The sequence below is a fragment of the Perissodus microlepis genome, chromosome 13, assembly GCF_051167445.1.
Source record: "Perissodus microlepis isolate ML-2025 ecotype Zambia chromosome 13, ASM5116744v1, whole genome shotgun sequence".
Taxonomy (NCBI): domain Eukaryota; kingdom Metazoa; phylum Chordata; class Actinopteri; order Cichliformes; family Cichlidae; genus Perissodus; species Perissodus microlepis.
Window position 1 is genome coordinate 16,163,729 of NC_140473.1, and position 23,463 is coordinate 16,187,191.

General features: G+C 38.4%; 2 protein-coding genes and 1 pseudogene across 5 annotated transcripts; 2 read left to right on the forward strand and 1 right to left on the reverse strand.

Annotated features, from left to right (window-relative positions):
• Positions 1-50: 50 nt before the first annotated feature.
• Positions 51-6,745, reverse strand: mat1a (methionine adenosyltransferase 1A). Its single transcript, XM_084947732.1, has 10 exons — positions 6,529-6,745; positions 4,972-5,049; positions 4,596-4,718; positions 4,391-4,503; positions 3,193-3,336; positions 2,871-2,996; positions 2,691-2,783; positions 2,418-2,600; positions 2,188-2,321; positions 51-397 (listed from the first exon to the last, which is right to left on the reverse strand). Exons 1-10 carry the CDS (start codon positions 6,593-6,595, stop codon positions 295-297), a joined length of 1,164 nt encoding a protein of 387 aa, XP_084803858.1. The 5' UTR covers positions 6,596-6,745; the 3' UTR covers positions 51-294.
• Positions 6,746-13,819: 7,074 nt separating this feature from the next.
• On the forward strand, positions 13,820-15,523 carry LOC146374947 (peroxiredoxin-like 2A; annotated as a pseudogene). The gene is made up of 5 exons (XR_014801901.1): positions 13,820-14,052; positions 14,406-14,497; positions 14,583-14,723; positions 14,820-14,984; positions 15,067-15,523. The product of XR_014801901.1 is annotated as a peroxiredoxin-like 2A (transcript).
• A 75-nt stretch (positions 15,524-15,598) lies between these two features.
• Positions 15,599-22,392, forward strand: LOC146374948 (peroxiredoxin-like 2A). Of its 3 annotated transcripts, none has more exons than XM_084947735.1 (7): positions 15,606-15,689; positions 18,023-18,265; positions 19,006-19,191; positions 19,632-19,723; positions 19,828-19,968; positions 21,284-21,448; positions 21,528-22,392. In XM_084947735.1, the coding sequence occupies exons 2-7, from the start codon at positions 18,070-18,072 to the stop codon at positions 21,621-21,623; spliced, it is 876 nt and encodes a 291-aa protein (XP_084803861.1). In that variant the 5' UTR covers positions 15,606-15,689; positions 18,023-18,069; the 3' UTR covers positions 21,624-22,392. The 3 variants fall into 3 exon arrangements, with proteins under 3 accessions (XP_084803863.1, XP_084803861.1, XP_084803862.1); XM_084947736.1 differs by lacking the exon at positions 15,606-15,689 and adding an exon at positions 17,380-17,550; XM_084947737.1 differs by lacking the exon at positions 18,023-18,265 and having other exon boundaries at positions 15,599-15,689.
• The last annotated feature ends 1,071 nt before the right edge of the window (positions 22,393-23,463 follow it).

The window sequence follows — 23,463 nt, forward strand, 5'->3', positions numbered from 1 at the left end:
AAAGGACAGTGAAAAAAGATTAGTTACTGAGATGCCATCTGCAATGTCCCTCTCCTCACTGGGAGGATGTCCCTTCATATGTCTGCTGGCTACAACTGCTCACACGTATAACTACCTTCTCACATCTTGAAAGCTGACTTATCCCTCCCTAACTGTGGTTTCAGTTGTTTTGTTTTGTTTTGTTTTTCTGTTAAAAAAGTGTTCAATCAGTTGTATTGGAGCTGGAAGTTGTAGTCCATGAAGAGGAGTCTTGTTCAGCATCCAGGTGGAGATCAGGACAGGCTGGTGGAGTATTTACAAGACAAGCTTTTTGGGCACTTCCCAAGAAAACTCCGGTCGGCCAAAGTGGCCGTAAGAGGCTGTCTGCTGGTAAATCGGCCTCTTCAGGTTCAGATCCCTAAGAAGAACACACAAGAGATGAGACATTGCTGGTGAGAAAGGACTGTGAAGATTTTGATCAAAACCATTTGAAGCCATAAATTCTTATACAGAGTAGAAAAAAACCATAAAGGTGAAACATGTTGTGCAATGAGCTGCAAACACTGATTGTTTGCATGTCCTCTTGTGAGCTTGGAGTTTTTTGTTTGTATTTGGCGTACATGGGTGGCAAAGTTTGTCTGTGTGTCAGAATGGCTTGTACTGCACTTTGGACCAACCTCCAACATTTATCGATTACAGAACTCTTAAACACTTGAACCAAAATGAAGTCATTGGTTATGTTCATATTGGTAAAACATCTCAAAACACAACTTTCTTCTTGTTTTGCTCTGTACTATATCAGTTAGAGTGGATGCTGTGTTCCTGTTGGAGGAGCAGCCAATCAAAAGAAAGAGGATGAACTAAAGGGCTGCACCAAAGCTTATTATCAAATAAATCATTATTTTTATATGTGAATCATGCAAAGCTACATTAGTAGAGTGAAGATGGAAAAAACACACAAACAGCATAATAGATCCACTTTAAAATGAAATGCTCACCTATAACGCTGCATCTCAACAAGAACATTATAATAGATAAGGGAAATCTAGGGCTAGGTTTAAATAGAGGGAAATTATCCCAAAAGGATCAGCTAAAAGTGGAAGAATATAAATGTAAAAGGACAGCAAAAAGGATATCATGTCTGTGAAGCCACCCGGCGGGTTATGTGTCTGCCACGATTCCCTCTCCAATGGATAGTATTAAAAAAGAAAAGAAAAGAAAAGAAAAGAAGAGAGGAAGAATTTTCTGTATCTAACTATACTTCAACAATTTCAACTTTGATTTTTGGTGTGATTCTCTCTTAGTTTGCTTCTCTTTCCCCTCTTCCCCTGCCAAATGCATCAGCGTGGCAGATGGCTGCCCCTCCCTGAGCCTGGTTCTGCTGGAGGTTTCTTCCTGTTAAAAGGGAGTTCTTCCTTCACCCTGTCGCCAAATGCTTGGTCATTGTTAGGGGTCTTTCTAATATTGTATGGTCTTTAACTTACAGAATAAAGGACCTTGAGGCAACTGTTGTTGTGAATTGGGGCTATATAAATAAAGTTGAACTGAAGTTTGAACTTAAATATTTACTTATATATTAAATTCATGTAAATGTTGCTGAACTGCAGAGCTCCTTCAGTGACAGACTGCTGCATCCTAGATGCATGAAGGAGCGTTTCCGCAGGTCCTTCCTCCCTGCAGCTGTCAGACTGTACAATCAAAACTGCTCCCAACAATCATACATGTTTACATATACATGTTTACATCTGCGCTGTAACTGCAATAATTTAATCAACCGATTTGCACTACAACCTGGGTTTGCCTCTTATCTGTAGTTAATTTTATTTAATTTAATAACTGTACAGTACTCTGTTTATAGTAACCATCGTCCTTGATGCAAATATGTAAAGAAAAGAAATTGTGTATATTTCTGTTCTGTGTCCTGTGTACTGTTTGTTTGTATATGTGTCTTTCTGGCTGCTGTTACAACCAAATTCCCCCTTGTGGGACAATTAAAGGATTATTCTATTCTATTCTATTCTATTCTATTCTAAATTCATCAAGATATATGATGAATCTGATTTTTGATCAGTTATTTAATCCTCAAAATGCCAAAAGTAGTTCCTAATTTTTTTTTAACTCATATTTAGAAAGGAAGCAGAACATCTTCATGTTTGAGTAAATATTCATATTTAATCTTATGCAAAAGTCATGTTTATGTGTTTTTACCTGACAATGACTCCTGGCCTGAGATCAAAGTTCTTGTTGACAATCTTGAGCAATTCTGACTCTGACTTCTGAGAGGACCCGTAGGTGAACAAGGAGATGGAAAGAGGTTGGGCCACTCCGATTGCATAAGACACCTGGAACACACACAGAGATGTGGTTTGCATATTTGTACTGTACTCTAGTCATCTGTCATCTATGTACAGCTTTGTAGGGTTAAGCTGTAACCTCACCTGAACCAGAACTCTCCTGCACAGTTTGGCTTTAACCAGAGACTTGGCCACCCAGCGAGCAGCATAGGCAGCAGAGCGATCAACCTTTGAGAAATCTTTGCCAGAGAAAGCTCCGCCACCGTGAGCCCCCCAGCCACCGTATGTGTCTACAATAATCTTCCTTCCTGTTACACCAGCATCACCCTGTTTGCAAAAAAAAGGAAGAAGATGAGCAAAAACCAGTGATGACTTTCTAGTTTGCTTCATTATTTTCCCCCAGTATGTGATGATTACCTGTGGTCCTCCAATGACGAAGCGACCACTTGGCTGGAGATGGTAGACGGTTTTGCTGTCCAAATATTTTGCAGGGACCACGGGTTTGATCACCTGACAGAAACAAAACCAAACATGTGACTTTATTTCCCACACGACACATTACACAGAGCCCAGTCAGGTGTGTTCATGAGGATCTACCATTTCCATTAGGACTCTCTGTTGTTCCTCCAGAGTGACGCCGTCATCGTGCTGGACAGAGATCACAATGGTGTGAACTCTCTTGGGGATCACAGCTCCATTCTTCTGGTCATAATGCACGGTCACCTGTGGGATTAACAAGAATTGGTACACTCACTGAAGCTGTAGTTAGCTGTTTTATGGTGCCTGTGACAACACAGCTTCAGACAGGTTGTCAGATTTTCTAATTAAATATATCCAAGCTTGAAAGAAAAAGTTCTCAAACTGCTGTGGTGTTGTGTTTTGGGTAAGTAAAAAATGTGCACATGTTGCACGACCTCACCTGTGTTTTAGAGTCGGGACGCAGCCAGGGAACGATGCCATTGCGTCTAAGTTCAGACATCTTTTCATTGAGTTTGTGAGCTAAGACGATGGTGAGCGGCATGCACTCCTCCGTCTCGTCTGTGGCATAGCCGAACATCAGACCCTACAGAGGAGAGAACGAGTCAGAAAATCAGTGAAGTAAACAAGAAGTAAACAAGGAATATCAGCATGCTCTTTTATCAGTAATATCTTCAGCACTTTCTATTATCATATGACACAAAATACATAAAATATAAGATATGAAAAGAACATTTTTAAAATAATAATTATACATAATGGATACATAATGGCTAATGGTCATACAGGCATTTATAGAAGACAAAATAGAAGTAGATGTTGAAATGATAAAAACAAATATCAGGTAGATTATACCGTGTATGGTTATGGGACTTTATATATAATATAGTCAAATTACTCCATATTTCATTGATTAGTCTTAAGCATAGGATCATTTTTTTCAGCCAGAAGTCTCTTATAGAAATAATGATCCTGAGCTGTGAGTTTGTCTCTTACTGAGGTATAATGCAGAGAAAGCATCAATTTCATCTAAACATGTTTTTTCTTTATCTCTTCCCAAACTATTAAGGATGATGATGGTGTTACTGATTAAATTACACTGATTCACTCAAGTACTGCACTTATATACAATTGTATAATTTAATTATTTCCTTTCTCTGCTGCATTACACTTCTACTCCACGACATACTGGACATATTTTTTTTTATCATGCTTCAGATTACTGTGAGCAATTTCATGAAAAGGAAGTTTCGCCTCTACACATCAAAGTTTTATCCTCAAATTTGTGACCCTTTAAAGAGCCACAAACCCTTGGCTGGGGACCCTATTTACTATACTACAATAAATTTATTTGCAAAAGTAACATAAACACTTATCGAATCTAACAATGATATATCAGCCACGAAGCACATTTTTCTGCCTTACAATCAGCTTGTAACATTTAGGATTTTAAATATTGGACTAGATAAAACTACTTTTTCCACCTCTACTGAACTGATAAACCTGAACACACCAACACTATTGCACCAGATCTCGTCTGTGTTCTCTACTGTTGAAGTAAAGAGTCAAACAAACTGTGCTCGGTCAGGGTCACTCACTTGTCAAGCCAAAGTGACCCAGTGACACTGCTGTGGCCCTACCTGGTCTCCAGCTCCAATGTCTTCTTCTTTCCGGTCAACATGGACCCCCTGAGCAATGTCTGGACTCTGCTGCTCCAGGGCCACCAGCACATTACATGTCTTGTAGTCGAAACCTACAGAAGGGAAATGAATTGGATTGAGATGGTTAAGAGGGAAACGCTAAATACAGAGAACAGAAATAATGTCTATTTTTTTGCTTTCTCACCTTTCTCCGAGTTGTCGTAGCCGATGTGCTTGATGGTGTCCCTCACCACCCTCTGATAGTCCACGACGGCCCGAGATGTGATCTCTCCGCAGAGCAACACCATGCCAGTCTTACACACCGTCTCTGCCAACACAAACTTTAATTACAAAGCTGTTTTGCCATCACCAGCAAGTTGTCAACACTGAAATACAATAAACAGTATCAACACTGCATACGACATAAAATCCAGGTGAAATTCAGACCAGTGGGTTAGTTGGCTTATATTCTGCCTTCATCATGTGGTCCCTTTTTTGCTAAGACAAACTGATTCATTAGATTGTGCCTCTTCTTGGTTTTGCCATTTTTTTAACGGAAAAAGAGACAAATTCTGGCTCACCACAGGCCACTTTGGCATCGGGATCCTGCTTCAGATGTGCATCCAGGACAGCATCACTGATCTGGTCACAAATCTTGTCTGTGGACACATAACAGGTAAAAACATCAGATTCCGAAGATTTTTTACAAATGCATTGGAAAAAACGACATATTGCATTTTAAATTGCACGCTTAGCCTAACACTAATAATAGAAGATGTCAATTTTGTAATTTATATGAAAGTATGAAAGGTTACATCCTAATATTTCACATAGCAGTTGTTGAATGTTTTACTTTAGCATGGCAGCAGGACAATGCCTCACTATACATCCCATTCATCTGTCTGTGTCGTCCTGCTGAAGCAATGCAGGAGACCGGTTACATCAGAAAGCCCATCAGCATCTGACTACTCTGCTGGTGAAACAGGTGCATCTTAGGTAAAGCCACTAAAATGGCCACTATCTGTGGGAACAGCCCAGACTTTGAGTTGTGTTATCAAATTCAAAAGTGTGTACTGCAATGTTCTGCCAAGGCCACCCAACTCTGTTACTGTACAAACAGTAGAAGTAAAACTTCAAACCTGTGAAGTTTATCATTAAAATTGGCTTCAGGAGTGCTACGCGCTTCCAAAATGTAATTTTTTTTTAAAAAATAACCTCCTTAAATGATAAATACAGGGACACCATGATGTGTGACACATGGATCTACATCACTTGCTGTTTCAGAGGACAGTTTGAAAGAGATTTTGAATTCAGGCGCATTGGTATTACCTTTTGTATGCTTCATCCTCTCATAAGCACTTTGTCACATTAGCATACTTTTACTTCAGAACTACATTAATATGAATCCAGATTAAAAAAGCAGTTTCATTTTTTAATTATTTTATTTATTTAATTTTTTAACAGTCGGCATTTATACTGCCACTATCTGTGAAGCTGCACAACTCTTACTCATTATCAATTTAGCACATGGGACTTTGAAAGGTTACATATTTGTGAAAGGATTACAACACATTGACGGGGCACCGTGGGGTTTAAAGGCAACATGGAGGACAGAGTACAACTACAAGTTAAGCAAGGTTTGTGTGGAACATCTGGGAGTCATTTTACTGAGTATTTGATATAATTTAACATAGTCAAACTAATTTTACCACATTGTCACTTCTTATCTTATTGTGTACTTGAGACATTGTTCTTGAAGAGCATTTTGCGTGTCTTTAGATCTCTTCTTTTGCACACTACATTAAACTTGTGTGTCTGCCCTCTTCTTGGACATTTTTTAAGCATGTAACTGTGCACCAGTCAGACACACATTTGCTTCCAGCTGCCTACAAGTGAGAGTGAAGGCCACTAAACACATGTTGCTGTGAATGGAATACCATCCATGCCTGGCGGGTAAACACGCAGCACTGTGGAGTTACTTTGGACATAGTGTCCAGCTTGCATCAAGTTTATTTATATGCATGCTATTTCTGCAAGATAACACTGCATTTTCAATGGAAGTGTTGAGCTTATAATTGAATGCATTAAAATTTAATGTCACTGTAACAGAGGTGGCTAGACTTTGTAAAAAGACTCACCTGGATGTCCCTCTCCAACGGACTCTGAAGTGAACATGAAAGAACCTTCTTCCAGATGATCACTCATTTTTTCTGTGGGGTAAGGTTATTCAATTTCCAGTGCAGAGAGATCCTAAGGTGGCTTTATATTCCTACTGGCTTTCTTTACCAGAAAGATAAAAGAAAGGGAGGCCAACAGCCCTGCAGCCAAAGCGTAATCTGTCCTGCAAACTTCACATCTGTGTCCACATGGCCCAATATATATGGCTAAGGGGACACACACGCATTCTGTAACTCATTTACACACACACACACACACACACACACACACACACACACACACACACACACACACACACACACACATGAATCCATGGGACAGTCCATTCCAGGGGGAGTGGATGATGGGAGGGAATTTCAGCTCAAACTGCTTGTTAACCCTTTGTAAACATTATAATGTTCAATAGCATGTTTTCAATCTCCACCAGCTCTGACTGCTCTGCTTCAGGGCGTGACGTTTCCGTGTCCAAGCAGAAACATCTTTGAGAAGGAGTTCCCCTACCCACCACAACACACAGGTGGGACAGCCAAGTTAGGGTAGCCTATGGACAGAGAGAGAAAGGTAGCTGCTGTTAGCAGGAAAATGATGCAATTACTTGTGTTTACATCATTCAAGTAAATCAGTTTACACTGCTGTGGTGAAAAGACACAAAAAATTACTAGAAAGGACTTATGAATAAGAGAAACTTTAAAAGTTACACAGTAAAACTAAATCAACAAATAAAATAGAAAAAAATCAATCTGTGGTTTCAAAAATATGGAAATAAATTAAAAACAGAACACTGTACTACATTTTAATGTTTCCTTTTACAGTGTAGTTCATTATTTGGTGTACTGACCAAAATGATTTTCTGTTCATTCATTTGAATTTGATACGTTTTCCTGATTTTACATTTTATTAAACTGCAGCTGGAAATTGACCAATATTTCTTCAAATACACTTGAGCTGCTTATGAATTTTATACTTCTTTATACTCTACTCGGTGCTATTAAACATTGTTACTGCTCAAATATTTTCAAGTTTACGATTCATTTCATCATGTAGACATTTGCCAGTAGTTTAATAACTACAAATACCAACCACAAAAATGTACCATATAAAGGCACATTTGATTTAAAGGGCACAAAACAGTCACCTTCATCATAAGTGTCCTATTTATAACATCTGATTTGAATTATTAGTGCAATTCAAATAGAAATTAAATTAAAGGGAAAATTAAGGTTAAAAAATACTGCCTCAAAACTCCACTCCACTACATGAGCAAACATATCTGTTTTTTTATGACTGTATTCTCTAATTGAAATCTCCAAGTCCCAATAAAGTCACAACTTTAAAGAAAAAACACTCTAAAAGCAAAAGACATTTTAAAAAGAATAAATACGTGAAATTTGTACTTTGGTTCAGATCTATATAATTAGTTTATTTCATTGCCAATAATTAGGTTTAGAGAAGACAGTCACCTGTTGCCTGAATGCACTTTTCCATCCAAGTCCCAGCCTGGGGCTCTTGTCTTTGTATACAACTGCAGAAAATATCAAACCCTGTCCGGAGAGAAGATCAAATTAATGAAGATATGTCTCTTAGATACCTGATGACCTTCACGTGATTCACCGTGTCTGTGTTTTTGCAAAATATTAGGAGCTATAAAGGGATGCTTAGGAAAAGATCCTCACTATCATATAAATACAAACACAATACATGCTTGCAGAAACATTAACATACAGAAAAATGGCTCTGACTCCGTTTCTTGTCCCATTAAATGCAACAAGAGTGCAGTGGGCCAATCCTTTTTCGCTACGTCTTTCCATCATCTGGCTCTAATTTCAGTCAGTGTTGAGTTGGCCTTGAGAAATGAGATGAGAATTTTAACTAGCTTCCTGTAGTGAATAAAATACCACTCTTCCTGACAGCTTTAGGACTTTTAAAGCAGATTTGATGTATGTATTATGCATTGTGGAACTTATTGCTGAAAACAAGAGCTTTGCAATAATAATCAGCTTGATGAAATTAGTGAAAACAACTGATAATCAGGAATGCACACAAGAGAGGAATTTGGAATTTTTAGGAAATACAGGGGGGTAGGCGAAAATGAGAAACAGCTGTGTTGACTTACAAATAAATACCACTCACATAAGTAGCATGCTCACCGAACCTGAAATCTGCAGAGCTATCTAGCTAACATATCTGAACTATCTATTATATAGTTTATAGTTAAAATATTTAAAGGTAATATAAATTAGCATAGTGCAGCTAGAAAATTTTACAAAGGGGGCAAAGGAGGGACAAGAGGTCTTGGCAGGGTGGCACATACGTCTTCAGCGAAGTATGTGAAAATCCCCTATATGTAAATAGAGTCAACAAAATATCTACGAAACATTTATTGTATCGTTATCATAGAGAAAAATATAAATAGTAGATTAACATAATGGACAAAGAGTTAATAGCTTAAGATTGTTAGCTAAGATATTAAAAGCTATAAAAGTACTGTTTTTAACTGATGTACTGTTAAATATTAAGCCAAAGGTAAAAACAAAAACAAGAAATATAAAAAACAAACAGTCAAACAACCTCCCACTCCCACCCCTGGCTAATTAGAGATATTTAGCTAAAAGTAATGTTGTAATATAAATGTAAAGAAAAAAAAATAGTAGTGATAACAATAATTAGATGAAACCATTATCAGGCAATCTGAAATTATTAAAATACTTGATAGCTAAAGAAAACAGCTAACAGTTAACAATGATATCGTAACTGTTAAGAAACAGCTAAAAATTTAGACATTTAGCTAAAACCATAGATAGTAAAAAAACAAAACAAAAACAAAACCATTTGTTTATGGCTAAATCATTTGTTTTTCAACTCTAATTCATCATATAAGTTGAAAACCTTAAACAGTTGACAAATGCATCAATAGCTGATTTTAAATAGTTAATTTGAAATAGTAGGCATGTGTTAATTATATATATTTAGCTGAAAGCAACAGTTAAAATGTCACTAGCAACGCACAGTTAGCTAATATTTAGCTAAAAAATAGCCTAATATTCAAACATAAATTAGCTTAGTGCTAACTGAAACATTTTTCAACTGTAGAAATTAGCCAGAAATAATTTATCTACCTGTGTTGTTTTAGTAATAATTACATGAAAAACAATGAAACCTAATTTGACATTACAAATAAAACAAATAAAAAATGGATAACCTAAATTCCTAGTTGAAAGAGTGAACTGTATACATGAAATGCAAAATAACAGCAATCAAACTATTTTTATGGATTGATCTAAAATACCTCATTTCCTTTGTACATTGCTATCTCAGATTTTAAAGCATGACTTAGCAAACATGTTGGGCAATAACAACATAGTAGGAGATTGTTAGTAGACACGCCTTATTTAGTCATGTCTCCTGCTGTAAAAAATAAACCCAGTCAGAACCTGGTTAGATTTAGAGTGTACTGAGTGTCCTACCACAGGGACACTGCGCTACCTTCAAAATCTAATAATAAGCTACCTAATAGGAGACAGAGGTCAGAGGGGATTTAACATAACAAAACGTGAACTACATCAAACCAGAGAAGATGTGAAAGTCCTGTTTGATGCCAAAGAAAGTGGAGAACCACTCTGGTGTCATAACTGATTGACCTCTGGATCATACACCCCTGTATGTTTTGGTCTAAAAATGCTCAACACAAGCGCATGTTGCTGTGTGTACATGTGAACTCACAAAAAGAGAGTATTTGTTAATGATTGACTGAGAAAAAGTTCTTGATTTTTTTTTTCAAAGCCAACAAGATTGCTTTGGTTGTGCTCAAAGATAACTGCTATCAGAGGACCAGCCTGGTACGTGATGAAGGTTCATACACAGTGGGGACCACTCTGAGTTCTTAAACTGATTTTCATATTAATTCAAGCTAATTAGAAATTATTAGTATAAGCTCCATACATTGAAGATTATCGTTACTATTTTTTTTCTATAAAGAAACTCCATGTAGAGCTGTCTTGTTTATTTTTCTTCTATTTAATTGATGTGGAAGAACATTTGGGTATACACTAAAAATGTGCCATGTAACCATGAATTGTTTGATATCTTCTAATTAGTCATTGTGTGTTTGAAATCTACCGAAGACACACACACTAGATAGGGTCTAAAGTTCAAATCCTCTTGAACTTTCAGCTACCAAGAGCCTGTCAGAAAATGAAAAGCACAAAAGATAGTAGACTTATGAACTTTGTATTTCTACAAGGGAGCTTTCCAGTGTATTTAAACCTTCACGTATTTTGAACATTAATTACCAAGTTCCATTTCTTTTTAATTGTCATTTAAGCTGCAATATTTCCCAATGTTGCCCCTCCAATCCGAAACCACTTTGACAAGATCAAGCCACGTGAAAGTGTAACCTCCTCCTGTTTGATTGGCTACCTGAAAGTGTGTCTTTTAAAGCCAGGTCATGGTTTCTGGGTCACCTCGGGGCTTGAGGGTCAGTCAGACTCAAACTTGACAGAACAAGATATGTTAAGCGAACCCCGAGGGCCTCAGAGGGAGTGGGTGTTAACACCTGTTTGTCTTTCCTCAGGTTCAAGGACGTGCAGTTTACCTCTGCAGCTCACCTCGCCACAACCTGAGCTCATCTAGTCACCAACCAGTTTCATCTGGATGGTAGTGAGAGCAGGCAGGAAAAGTCGGATCTCTCCTGGCTTGGACTTTCATTGCACAGTTGAGAGATTGCAGAGGGTTTAGTGTGTGCGCTACAACTTGTTATATAAGCAGCAGTCAGTAAACAGCAGATAATGCACACAGTTTGTCACCAGATTTAATTTACTATATGCTCAGATACATAGTGATTTCTTATCAAAAGTTTGTGGTTTTGCAGACTTTTACTACCTACTGGCTTGTTGTTTGTAGTCATCTGAATTATTGGCTTGAAAATCCTTTAACATCAAAAATAGCAAAATCTATCTCCACCATCAAGGTACCAGGCACAAATTACAATTGCTATCATTCTCACTCTCCTTCTTTAACTACAGATTTAGCTCGCTGATTGGCTTCACTAGTGCAATAAGAACGTAACATGTCAACCAATGCAAATGAGCAACACCACCACACAGGAGGTGGGGCGCAGTTCTTCAGCTTTGATTGGCTGTCTGTCCCACACACTCCCAGCAGCATTGGTCCCAGACAACAGTGTTCTACATTTGTTTATACGTTTGCATTTGTGTGTTAGTGTGACGGGAACACCAGCAGCGAAACAAAGCCAAGACGTCACTTGAACCTCACAGATGAGTTTTACACAATGGTTAAAGCACATTAAATCATCACAAATGGATGAGTTTTTTCTAATATAAACGAAAACAAAAACAGGTCATCTGTTACGTTACCAAGTAAATGACCTGTAATCATTTACAGCAACAAAAAGACGCCTCCGGGCAGATTAACCCAGCACATGGCTGAGCCAGAGGGAGTGCAGCAGCTGGGCTGGGGGAGTGTCACCCTGCCCTATCTGTACTCCAGCCCATTTGGGACTCTCAGCACATTCCTCTGTGAAGCTGACACCAATGAGTGAAATATTACCCTCAATACCACTCTGGCAATCCACTTTCCTCATAGAAATCATGGAGCAAGGCATGATATTCGTTTGACTTGCCTCTGTGTAATTAAATCTTTCCTCAGTATCTTCTATCTTCAGTCCTTTGGCTTGTAGAAAAAGAGCACTACCACCAGTTTTTCTAACATTAATAGCAATGCCCTCAATATCAGGAAATATCCACCTGCAAAACCACTACATTTAAACGATTATTTATTTACTGGCCCACTCTATTTTACTGCATTATTAGGTAATAAAGTAGTAAACTGCAATGTCATTGTAATGGGAATGCTGATTTTAAGCATATATCAGTTGTTTTATTGCTACAGATAGGGACAAGGACAAAAGGATACAAGGTTAGAAATAAACTAATGGGTAGCATTTAGCTTTTCAAGAAAAATTAGTTTACAAAAAAATAAGTCAAAATCAAGGTCAAATGTGAGAATTTGACTGATTTTGCATTTTAAATAGATTAAAATTTGTAATTTCATTAATCTGATTAAGGGAAAACAACAACCATTATGCTCATGATACTCAAATATATCTGACACTGAAACCAGACACCAACTCCTTAACCTGTAGTTTATCTGAGGTTAAATCTGGGCTTTCACAAAATTTCCAATTTAACAAAAATAAAACAGAAATTTCAGCAGATCATTGCACTCAACGACAGACAGTTACACTTTGCATTAGTCCTTCACAACAAATCTAAAAAGTACAAAAAAAAAAAGCCGAACAAAAAAAAATCATCAAATCAGTTCTCAAAGAGAGTGTTTTTCAATAAAAACGTTTAAGTAAAGTTAAAACATTTCTTTTTAACAATGCTTTTCTAACACCCAGAATGAATTAATGAAATTCGTTATATGTGGAACTGAGCAAAACCTGAATATCACAACTGCAGATGGCTCAACATGTCTAATAGACTAATGTGTGGTACACAGAGGCATGTTTAATCAATTCTTGACTTGGCTATAACTGGAAAACTGATTAAAATGTGGGATTGATGAATGAGCAAAACAATAATAAACAATGCTATTTGTATCATGGAAGTCAGCTACTGCAGACTTTGTAATGTCGCTAACCTCCTGCAGGTGTCAGTGTTGGTCTCAGCCGATCACAAGAGATGTCCAGTTACTTTCAGCTTGTTTTGCTGGCAAGTAATGAAGAATCACAGAAAAGTGCAACATCCATAAGCAACCTCTGAGTTCCTGTCTAGTTTTATTTATTAATGTTATCAGCTTAATTGTAATTAGAACAACATAACTCATTAAATAAATATCCAAAAATGCTGTTGCACCACCGAGTCTGCATTGCTGCTTGATAAGCTGTCTGTGCTGCACCCTGCTGAACCTGGTACTGAGAATTCAGCTCATCGTAATCCCTGTTTAACAGCAGATTTTGAGGAATTCCTTGCATGTTTTCTTCATATGAGTAAGGATTTGACTGTGATTGGACTGATCTGAGGGTTGAGGGATTACCAGGCTGCTTGAAAACATAAGATTTCTCCACATTTCTCCGTGCAGCACAGCCTGGTAAGAGTTGCTTTACAGATTCTAGTTCAGTTAAGTGCTTATACATTATTAATGAGACTATTTTATGTTGTTTAGTTTGGTGACATTCAGAGGGACTGTCCCATGAAAAGACTTTGAGATCATCTTGATTCCCAGCATGCATGAGCGTGCGATAAAGACAGAAACATATCTGAAAGTTAATCTTTGTGCTTGCTTTCTGTGCAGGTCTTCATAGAGCCAGTTTAGGACCATGGTGACTGTTACCACTGTCCTGAAGGCAGTGAGTTTGTTTGTTGCAGAGGTCATAAGCTCCATTACAGACTGGTTCCAGACCAAACCAGTCTGGGCCGACCTAAAAATATTGGAGGACACAGAGCTGAAGACAACTGGCGGGGGTAAGTCAAAGAACAGTATTAAAATTATAACAACTTAGAGATCTGAACATTTGAAATGCAAATTGTATTTTTTATTTGTGGTGGGAAAAAGTACATATATATATGTGTGTGTGTGTGTGTGTATTAACACAGGAACTTGTCTACAAGACTGATAAACAGAGAGAGTAATTAAATTATGTGAAAAATTGTAAATTTGTAAAATTATCCAACACCATTCAAACTTTCATTAACATTTAGAAGAGAGAAGATTTTTAAGACACATAATTATGGTTCATTTTAAGGATGTGAGTTCTCTTTCTTTAAGGGAAACTCTGTGGCATTTAGATTCAGTAATGCTCTGCTGTCTCTTTTAGTCCATGAGAGACACAAGGCCAAAACTCTGTGGGAGAAGACTGGAGCTGTAGTCACGGTCGTACGCCGACCCGGATGATTACTATGCAGAGAGGTATGAAGTGAGATACCCATGTGTGTAAAAAGAACTGCTTATCTTTCACTCATGCTTTTGATTCTCTATTTCCTTGTCCCTCTAGGAGGCTGCTGAGCTGTCCTCTCTGAACTCCCAGCTGCAGGACCTTGAAGTTCCCCTCATTGCGGTGGTGAAAGAAAACCTCGGCAAGGAGCTGGACTGCTTCAAGAAATACTTTTTGGGGAAAGTCTACGTGGATCAGAAGGTCTTATGTTGCTCCTCTATGCAATGTTTTGGGATATTCAAAGAAAAAGGAAGGTTTCATAATTAAAGCCAATAAGCTTTATATTCACTCTCACAGAAAAACTTCTATGGCCCACAAGTGAGGTGGATGTGTCTCTCCATGTTTCTGCGCATCGGTGTGTGGAGGAACATCTGGAGGGCCTACAGGAGGGGCTTCTGGGGAAACCTAAGAGGTGAAGGACTAGTGCTGGGAGGAGTCTTTGTCATTGGGCCTGGAGATCAGGTAGAGCACAAGTGATGTTTAAAAAAAATACCTGTATCTGGATATTTTCATTGGTTATGATTGATTATATTTCTTCTCCCAGGGTATTCTACTGGAGCACCGGGAAAAGGAATTTGGGGATAAAGTGAATATGCTGGCAGTGCTCAGAACGGCCCGCAAAATGCGAGAAGACATGAAAGGATAGATGCCAGAATTATTAATAGCTTGTGTGATAGTGATAGATAACATGTTCCTAAAAGCATGTCCTCTAGCAAATAAGAATGAACGAGCTGAGATGTCATGCAATGTGGTTAAAATGTGACACTTTAACTGTGTAATGACTCAATGTCTGGTTATATGAGCTCGACTGTGTAATGATGTTTTGTGTGTTTTTAATGATGGGTTGTTTCTAAACTAATAAAGACAGAACAGCTCTGATCCCAAAGCGCACAAAGCCAACACCTTAATCTGGGCCTAATATGATGAAAATTTAATGTAAACTGCATTCCTAGTAGTTAACAATAAAACGATACATCAGCGATGTTCATAGAGAGCTCACATTTACCTGTTTCTCAGTCTTGTTTTGACTTTTCTCAATTACGTCAAACGATATTAAATCTTGCTCGATTAGTTTCCCCTGCGCTCAGAATCGGTTAGTACGCCTGCGCAAAAGTCCGAAGACAAGCCGTTTAGTAAGAGGCGTTGCTGGTGGCTAAATTGATTTTGGTAAGTGTGTATTTTTTGAAAAACTACTTCATTATCTTCGTCACGGTGACATTTTCGGAGCAAGCACAGATGCATTGGCAGGCCCGGCTGGCTCAGGTTGCAGACTCGGTAACGGGTATTCATTTTAGATGCTAATTTACGGGAGACGGTTTATCTATGAGGCGGCGACGCTGTGATAAATCACAGTAACTTCTCTGGACTTTGACAGTATCTTTCACGCAGTTGCAATCGTCCAGATAATCACTCCTTTTCATTTACACTTTTAAAGTTTGGTCTGCCTGGACAGTTGTCATCGTAAACAAACATCTTACACAATTACCAGTATCAAGGTCATTATTTGTATCGTGTGATCTGTGGGCGACTGTTAGTTAGTTTTTGCCATCTCATCATCTGAGTCACATGTATGCTAAATGTCAAAGGTGGAGGAACTATTAATGCGTTGACACATGGGTTTTTGAGACCTCTACATCATCAGTGTAATGGTTTTATTTTTCTTTTCTACGGTGGCCCTGAGAGGCCAAACGTACTGCAACTTAAAAAAAAAAACCCCACCAGCAATAAGAAAAATGCTGCAAAAGCACACAAAACACACCGGGAAGTCCAAACGGAAGTCCGTTTGGCCTCTCAGGGCCACCGTACTTTTCCTTGAAAACCTGAATAAAGTGAACAATACATTTTTAAGCAATAAACTGTTTAAAAATGCCAGATCTAGCATAAACTATACAAATTAAAACTCATACATGCATCATAATTATTCAGAAATTGACAACACATTTAATAATAATTATCATAATTATTATTATATTAAGTTCAATAAACAAAGAATTGGTTTTGTTGCATTTATTTCATAGTTCAGGCCTTACAGGGTTAAAATTACACATAATTATTTCTTCTTTCCGGTACAAACAAAGGCATTACCCCCTTAATTCTAGTGTCTCATCCGCTACGTATTTCTACGTATTTTAGCCATATATAATTGCATTGTAATTTCAGATTAAAAACAAACAAACATGGAAATTAGATTTAATTCTTGGATAATTACACCCTTAGTCGTGGGGTATAATATGAAAATATTTATGCAATAACAAAGAGTAGACAATAATAATGCCATACATCTACTCATAGCTGCTTTATACAAATCAGCTCATAATTACATTGAGTTATCAATTGTGATAATGAGTGACACGCTAGTTCTCCAGGTAAAAGCCACAGATTGAGCCACGAAAAGCTTATGAATACTTTAACACAAGTAAAAATAAAATAAAAAAGTTATTTTAATGTTGTAGCAGGTTACTTTTTTACTGTAGCTGTCAAATATTTTATTCAAACGTCTACTTTAGAAAAAGTATAAAGTTGCACGGTATTCTCATCGACATGCACTTGAGGTGTAAATGAGTTAAATGACTCACTCTACAGCAAGATGACAGATGAAAGAAGTGAAAAGCAAAAAACTGTTCAAATAAAGTGTAGATAAATCAACTAATTTACTTTATACCACAGGGTTTGTTGCGCTATCACCAGTGAAGCATTTTATTTTTTAGGAAACTTGTAATTTACTAGTCGTGCTCATTGTTTACATGTTTTGTGGAAGACTAGATTCTGATCAGCAGTTAGTGTTGACAGCTTTTTTTTTTTTTTTTTCTTTCTTTTTTTCACTTCTGGCTCTGCAGATGTAGAAAGTCAGACTCTTGTGTGCGTTGCACAGATGATTGGCTGCTGCGGTTATATATATTTTTTGGTTCTTCATTTTCTGAGTAATAAGGAGTCAGAACTCAAATGCTTTTGGGTGATTCAGTTTTAAACCGGATGGGCTGAACCACAGGAGGGGACGCATTCACTCATTCCTTGGCAATGGAGACAAGTTAGTATTTTCTGATCTTACTTTAAAGTTGACTATATAGAAAAGCCAGATTTGACTCCCACTGTGTAGTATGCTGTAAACTGGCAACAGTGTTTTGGTTTTCAGTGTAATTTCTGTCTTGATTGCTACACAGAAGAGAACTTAAGGGGCAAAAGTAGGAACTTGAAAAATAGTTACACAGTAGACTTTGCAAGGAAGATCAAACATTTTGTACGTTATGCTTTTGTTACATTTGATTGCACCTTCTGCAGTGTGAGCATAACTGAAGCCTGGCGAACTTGTTTAACAGGTGGTAAAACCTGATAATTGGATCACAATGAAAGCAAAAGTTTGAAATTCTTTTCCTTTAAACCTGTCAAGTCGATCCTTGACTTTAGCTTTCGATAAAGGTGGATTATGTTGTTGTTTGTTTATAGCATTGCACTGCACTATGCTTTAACCTGCTTAGAAATGACTTGTTTCTGTCTTCCAGTGAAATCTTAAGAGTGTGTGTAGTCAGCTCATCAGACTTTATCCACCATGCTGGCTCTGTCCAGATGTTCCACAGCTTTGAGCTGGAGGCTTGCCCTCCGCTGCTCTGCCCTCTCCGTGAGGGGCTCTAACCCAGGCAGCCAGCCCTCCACCACAGCCAGGCCTCAGTTTCTAAGGACCCAGACTGCCCCGTTTCACCAAAGTAAAGCCAAAGCCAGTCCAGACCCAAACAAGATCCTTTCAGGCAAGGACACATTTGACTGCTCCCTACACAGTTAGCCAATCTCTGTCACAGCCCAGACTTCAGGTTTGTTCACCTGTGCGTGGCGACTTTTTTTTTTTTTTTTTTTCTCCATTCTTCCCACTTACCGTACACTGGAATGACTCCAGTTTGAAATGTTACAAAAACAAGCAAGTTAAACGAGTCATTTAATAACTCAATTAACGTCAGATTGGAGTTCCATACGCAGAGTTTACCAATCCTTCGGCAATTAATCGATAAACCTGTTCTCAGAAAATGAAATTACACAAAAACCCTAACATAAACCATATTTAAAGATTTTCAGTTCTGGGAAATAGTCATGGATTATGTTTTAAATAATTAAAATAATAAAATAAGTAGTTGCAGCCTGATGTTATGCTGCGATATTTTCTAAAAGACACTGTCAACAAAAAACAAACTCTGCGGTCAGCTGTGCTTTATCGAGAAGCACATTTGCCTGCAGATCTTTGTGTGTGAGGAATTTAATCGCATGTGTGAGTTTTAGATAAGAGTACAATGGCAAAAACAAACGCACACTCACAGACTACAGTCTGCACCAGATTCAAATAAAATGGGCATGCTGAGCCTTGTTGAGATGCAATCTCAGTTGAGATGTGATGTCTGCACTAGCACTGTGAAATATTGTTCTAATAAAGAACAGTTAATGTCCCTTATGCTTATGTTTCTTCTTCTCAACATACTTTTGCTTTTTTGTGTTGCAGTTTTGTCCTCTGCTTCTGGGCTGGAGGGCGAGCTCTTTGGAATGGGGATGTGGGCTGTGGGTCTGGGTGCCGTCGGAGCTGCGCTAACTGGGATCTTCCTGGCCAACACAGATCTGTGTCTTACTAAAGCTGCCAATGCAACGCTGCAGTACCTTGAAGATGCTGATCTGCACTCCACCACGGGTGGTAAGAAAGCGTTCTGATACGGTACAATATTGGAATGTACCAGACTAACAGCAGATGTAGTTAAGGCTATTAAAAGGAAATATAAAGTTACATAAGCACTAGAATCGGCCAGATGTGGTTTCCTTTCCTCGTGCGCGTTTTGACACATTACACATGCAGCGAATGAGGTTTTGTGTAGTATGTAAAGTGAAGCCACTTAATAGAATTTTCTGGCAGATTAAATCATTGTAAACTTTGGTCAAATTCCTATGCTGTGCTTAATGAACATCGTGAAAGAGATGCGCCATGTGACCGTGAACATTTAGTTGTTTTCTCTATCTTGCAAACTCTGTTAGATTCTTTTAACTGTGGCATTCGTAATCTTTGCGACTTGCGTTTAATCGCTAACGCGTGAGGTCAAAGATTTGATAAGAAATAGTTCAATGTGGGTTTGTCTGCAGATGAGAAGGTCATCAAAGCAAAGAGCCTGTGGGAGACGAATGGGGCTGTGGTCATGGCTGTAAGAAGACCTGGATGATTTTTGTGCAGAGAGGTGACGCCAAAAGTGTCTGTGAATGAACATTGTCTGTTTCCACTCAACTCTAAGTGCATTTGATGTGATTTTTTTCTCTTTTCGGTATTTTTGTCTCACTGCAGGAGGCCTCTGCGCTGTCCTCTCTGAAGCCCCAGCTGGAAGAGCTCGGGGTCCCTCTGGTTGCTGTTGTGAAAGAGGACATCGGCACAGAGATCCGGGACTTCAGACCGCACTTCGCTGGGGACATCTATATAGATGAACAGGTTAGCAGCTGTAGATAACAAGTAGGCATGCTCAGAAAAATTGTGAGAATAATCTGAGAGTTCCTGGCTGAGCTGAAAAACCTCTAGCATAGATTTCCAGTTTAGGCTTCAGCAGGAAATCACCATCGTAGCTACCTCGTAACTGAAACCGTATGGTGTACTGAAATGCATGTCGAGTCCTCCTGTGCATTTCAGGTGACTTTTGAATTTAATATTTGAGAGAATAATAATAACTGCCATAGCATCCAAAAAAAGTAATCATAGCATCAGTATAAACACTCACAAATGTCACATTGCTGCAGGGTGATTGCTGAAATGATCGCAATTGAAATGAAGGAATGTACAAAGAAATGGGAAAACTTGAGGGACAAATCAAAAAACCAACTGACCACAACAAAGAGTGAAGATGCAGGAGGGGAAAAAGTCGTCGCATCTTTTTGTTTTTATTGGCCGACACCGCATATAAAACAGGACATGGTCACACTGGCACGCAATGAACCAGAAAAAGCTTAAACGCTGGCAACAACGTTGGCCACTCACTTCACTTACATTGTAGGCTCTGCAGAGATTCACTGCAAAAGTCTAAATCAACATGCTCATAGTCGTTATGATCACTTGGTTATGTTTATTTGCCATGATGGTAAGATGAGTACTGTTATCTGTCAGTTATTAATGCTGATAAATTGTTTGGCTTTTAAATATTCACACCCACAACAGCAGGGGAGGCCTGTTTGAAAGGAAGGTAATCATTCATGTGAAAGGTTGTGAAAGGCTGAAGTCATCGCCGCTGAACTCTTTGGAGTTTTTTTCTCAGCGATATCTTTTTCATTCTCGGCATGAGTGCGTCTCTAATGGTATCCACCACACACATTATCTACGCACGATCTAATCTGTCGCGTTTCATTAGCTCGCTGCTATTAAGCTTTTCAAGCATATATCTCCTCTTTGTCTTTCTGACATTGCCTCTGCTGCTTAAAAAGCTCTTAAATGCCCTCCTCCTTCCTCCTAATGGTTTTTCTAATGGGAGCTCTGTGAATAAATTAATCCTGACCAGCATCTTGTCTTAACTGCAAGGGGCCGTTTTACTGAATGTCCTGCCAGAACCACAGTTACAAGTACCCCTGTCTTTTGTATGATCTTTAATCTCAAATCAAGCAGCAGTGCAAACTGTCAGGGATTGCTTGTTGACAGTAAGAGTGTTGGGTCATGAGAACGCAGTGATAAATCAGTTGAGAGTAGCAGTCAAATAATGCTACTATAATTGCTGTATGCTGAGTATAAATGAGGCGGACTGAAACTAAAATGTGCATTGCAGAAACGTTTTTATGGCCCGGTGCAGAGAAGGATGGGAGGCCTGGGGTTCATTCGTCTGGGAGTGTGGCAGAACTTCATGCGAGCCTGGAGGTCTGGGTATCAGGGCAACATGAATGGAGAGGGCTTTGTCCTCGGAGGGGTGTTTGTCATCGGACCAGCAGAACAGGTAGCTTCCACAGATTTGGCTCAGTGATGCTTCACAAAATTCGTCTCTATTTTTAAGCACATGTTTTGTTTTTTGGCAGGGCATCCTCCTGGAACACCGCGAAAAGGAGTTTGGCGATAAGGTGGACACGGCCGATGTTCTAGAGGCCGTTAAAAAAATTGTACCAGTGAAATAATTTTCGTAGCACGCTTTTATTAGATCAAAACTAGAATAGCAAATTGAATATTTTTAACTTCATGCAGTTTCAGTCAAAATCTAATATAATTATTATTTCAGTAATGTTCTGGTATTTATGAAGTCTGTGTTGTTTAATATCATAAGATGCCACTGACTTTTGCACGTGTAATTTGCTGTTGGTTATGAAAATCAAGCCACCTACAAGCTAGATTCTTGACACGGGTATGAAAATGTTAGGGAATTAAAGGCATCACTTCCTTTTAGGTGCAGCAGCCATTTATGTAGGGTCACTTGAAAATCAGATGCTTTAATCTAATGGCTGAATTTTACATCTGAATATAACTGTGAAACATTTGAAATGTTGACTCTGTGTAAAAGCTTAATTTGCTTCTACTGGTCAAGCTCTCAAACACTCCTTTGACATAACAAGAGCGTGCGGTCTGTGTGTGATAATGACAACTTCACTCTAAACTCTTGGTCGAGGGGAGCAAGTTTGATGCCTAAACACACACACACACACTGCTGCTGTCGTCATGTTGAGGACTGTTTGTGGTGCCTGATGCAGGTGTTGCTCGCTTTTGTATGACTGTGCGTATGAGAGAGAATTTTATGCATCTGCACATTTGCATACCAGCTGCAGAACAGTGAATAAAGAAGACCTCATCCAATATCTGTGCTTTTCTTTTTCTTTAAATGTAATTTGTATATTGGTTAAAACTTGGTCTAATAAAACAACTTACACAGCTCTTATGAGAGTTTTCAGAGAACTTTAGTATTTTTTTGAGTTTTGAACATTTAAAACTTTATCCTTGAAAGCACAACAACAAAAACAAACCAAAAAAATTCCTCTGCATGAGTCTGGTTTTATTATGTTCTACCATTTTACCTTTAGACACAAAAAATACTCTTGTCAGGAACCTTGGTATTATTAATTACATCAGTAAGGTCACCAGAACGACTCTCTCCCTCTTGCAAGTATATCAAAGGTTAGAAAATTCTTATCTCAAACTTGCACCGAGAAACTGGTCCATGCTTTATTAAGCAGGTTATATTGTAATGGTCCATTTGCGGGACTCTCCATCAGTATGATGACTTCAACTGTTTCAAAATGCAACAGCCAAGATCCTTACAGGTACATGAAAATCTAACCATATTACCCCATTGAAGTGATAGCAGGATGAACCCATGCTACCCATTCTTGTAATTTGGCAGGTTATTTTAACCATGTCTACATGATGAAATGCACTGAGCCATCAAAGATTTACATTAAACAGCAGTTGAATGGTGTACTTAATAAAGTGGCCAGTGTGTATAAATTCGAGGCAAAGTCCTTTATATATAGGAGCTACCACAAGAACAATTTACACACACACACTTTATCTATAGCTGTATCTATAGCTCTCTATATGAATCAGTAGTAATGCAGAGGAGCTTTTTACCACTAGGTAAGGCAAGCAACTGCTTGGGCCCCCAGGTCAGTGGGGTGGGACCCAGAGGGCTGCCAAACTTTAAGTTACAGCAGTGGCAAAGTCAGCATGGACACAGGGAGAGATGTGATCACATTTACTTTGTTTTCTCTTATATTCATCAGTTAACTCATCTAACAGCAGCCTAATCCGTCCTGCTCTGCTGACTGTGATGTGACCATGTCATAGAGTGTGAAATTTTTTTGTTTGACGGTGTCAGATTAAAGTTGTGAATGTTCCAACCACCAAGATTCAGTGGTTTTTAAGTTAGGTTAAATGTTTACCCTCATATCTGAACTGTTCTGCTGAAATATTCACTTATATGATGATAATAACCCGTGTTAAATATTACTGCATGAAACAAGCATGCTT

Coding starts and splice junctions, on each gene's coding strand:
- mat1a (XM_084947732.1), bottom strand. CDS start 6,595: ATGAGTGATCATCTGGAAGAAGGTTCTTTCATGTTCACTTCAGAGTCC. Junction 2,997..3,192: donor GTCCCGACTCTAAAACACAG/GTGAGGTCGTGC, acceptor TTAATCCCACAG/GTGACCGTGCATTATGACCA. Junction 2,322..2,417: donor GCAGGAGAGTTCTGGTTCAG/GTGAGGTTACAG, acceptor TGTGTGTTCCAG/GTGTCTTATGCAATCGGAGT.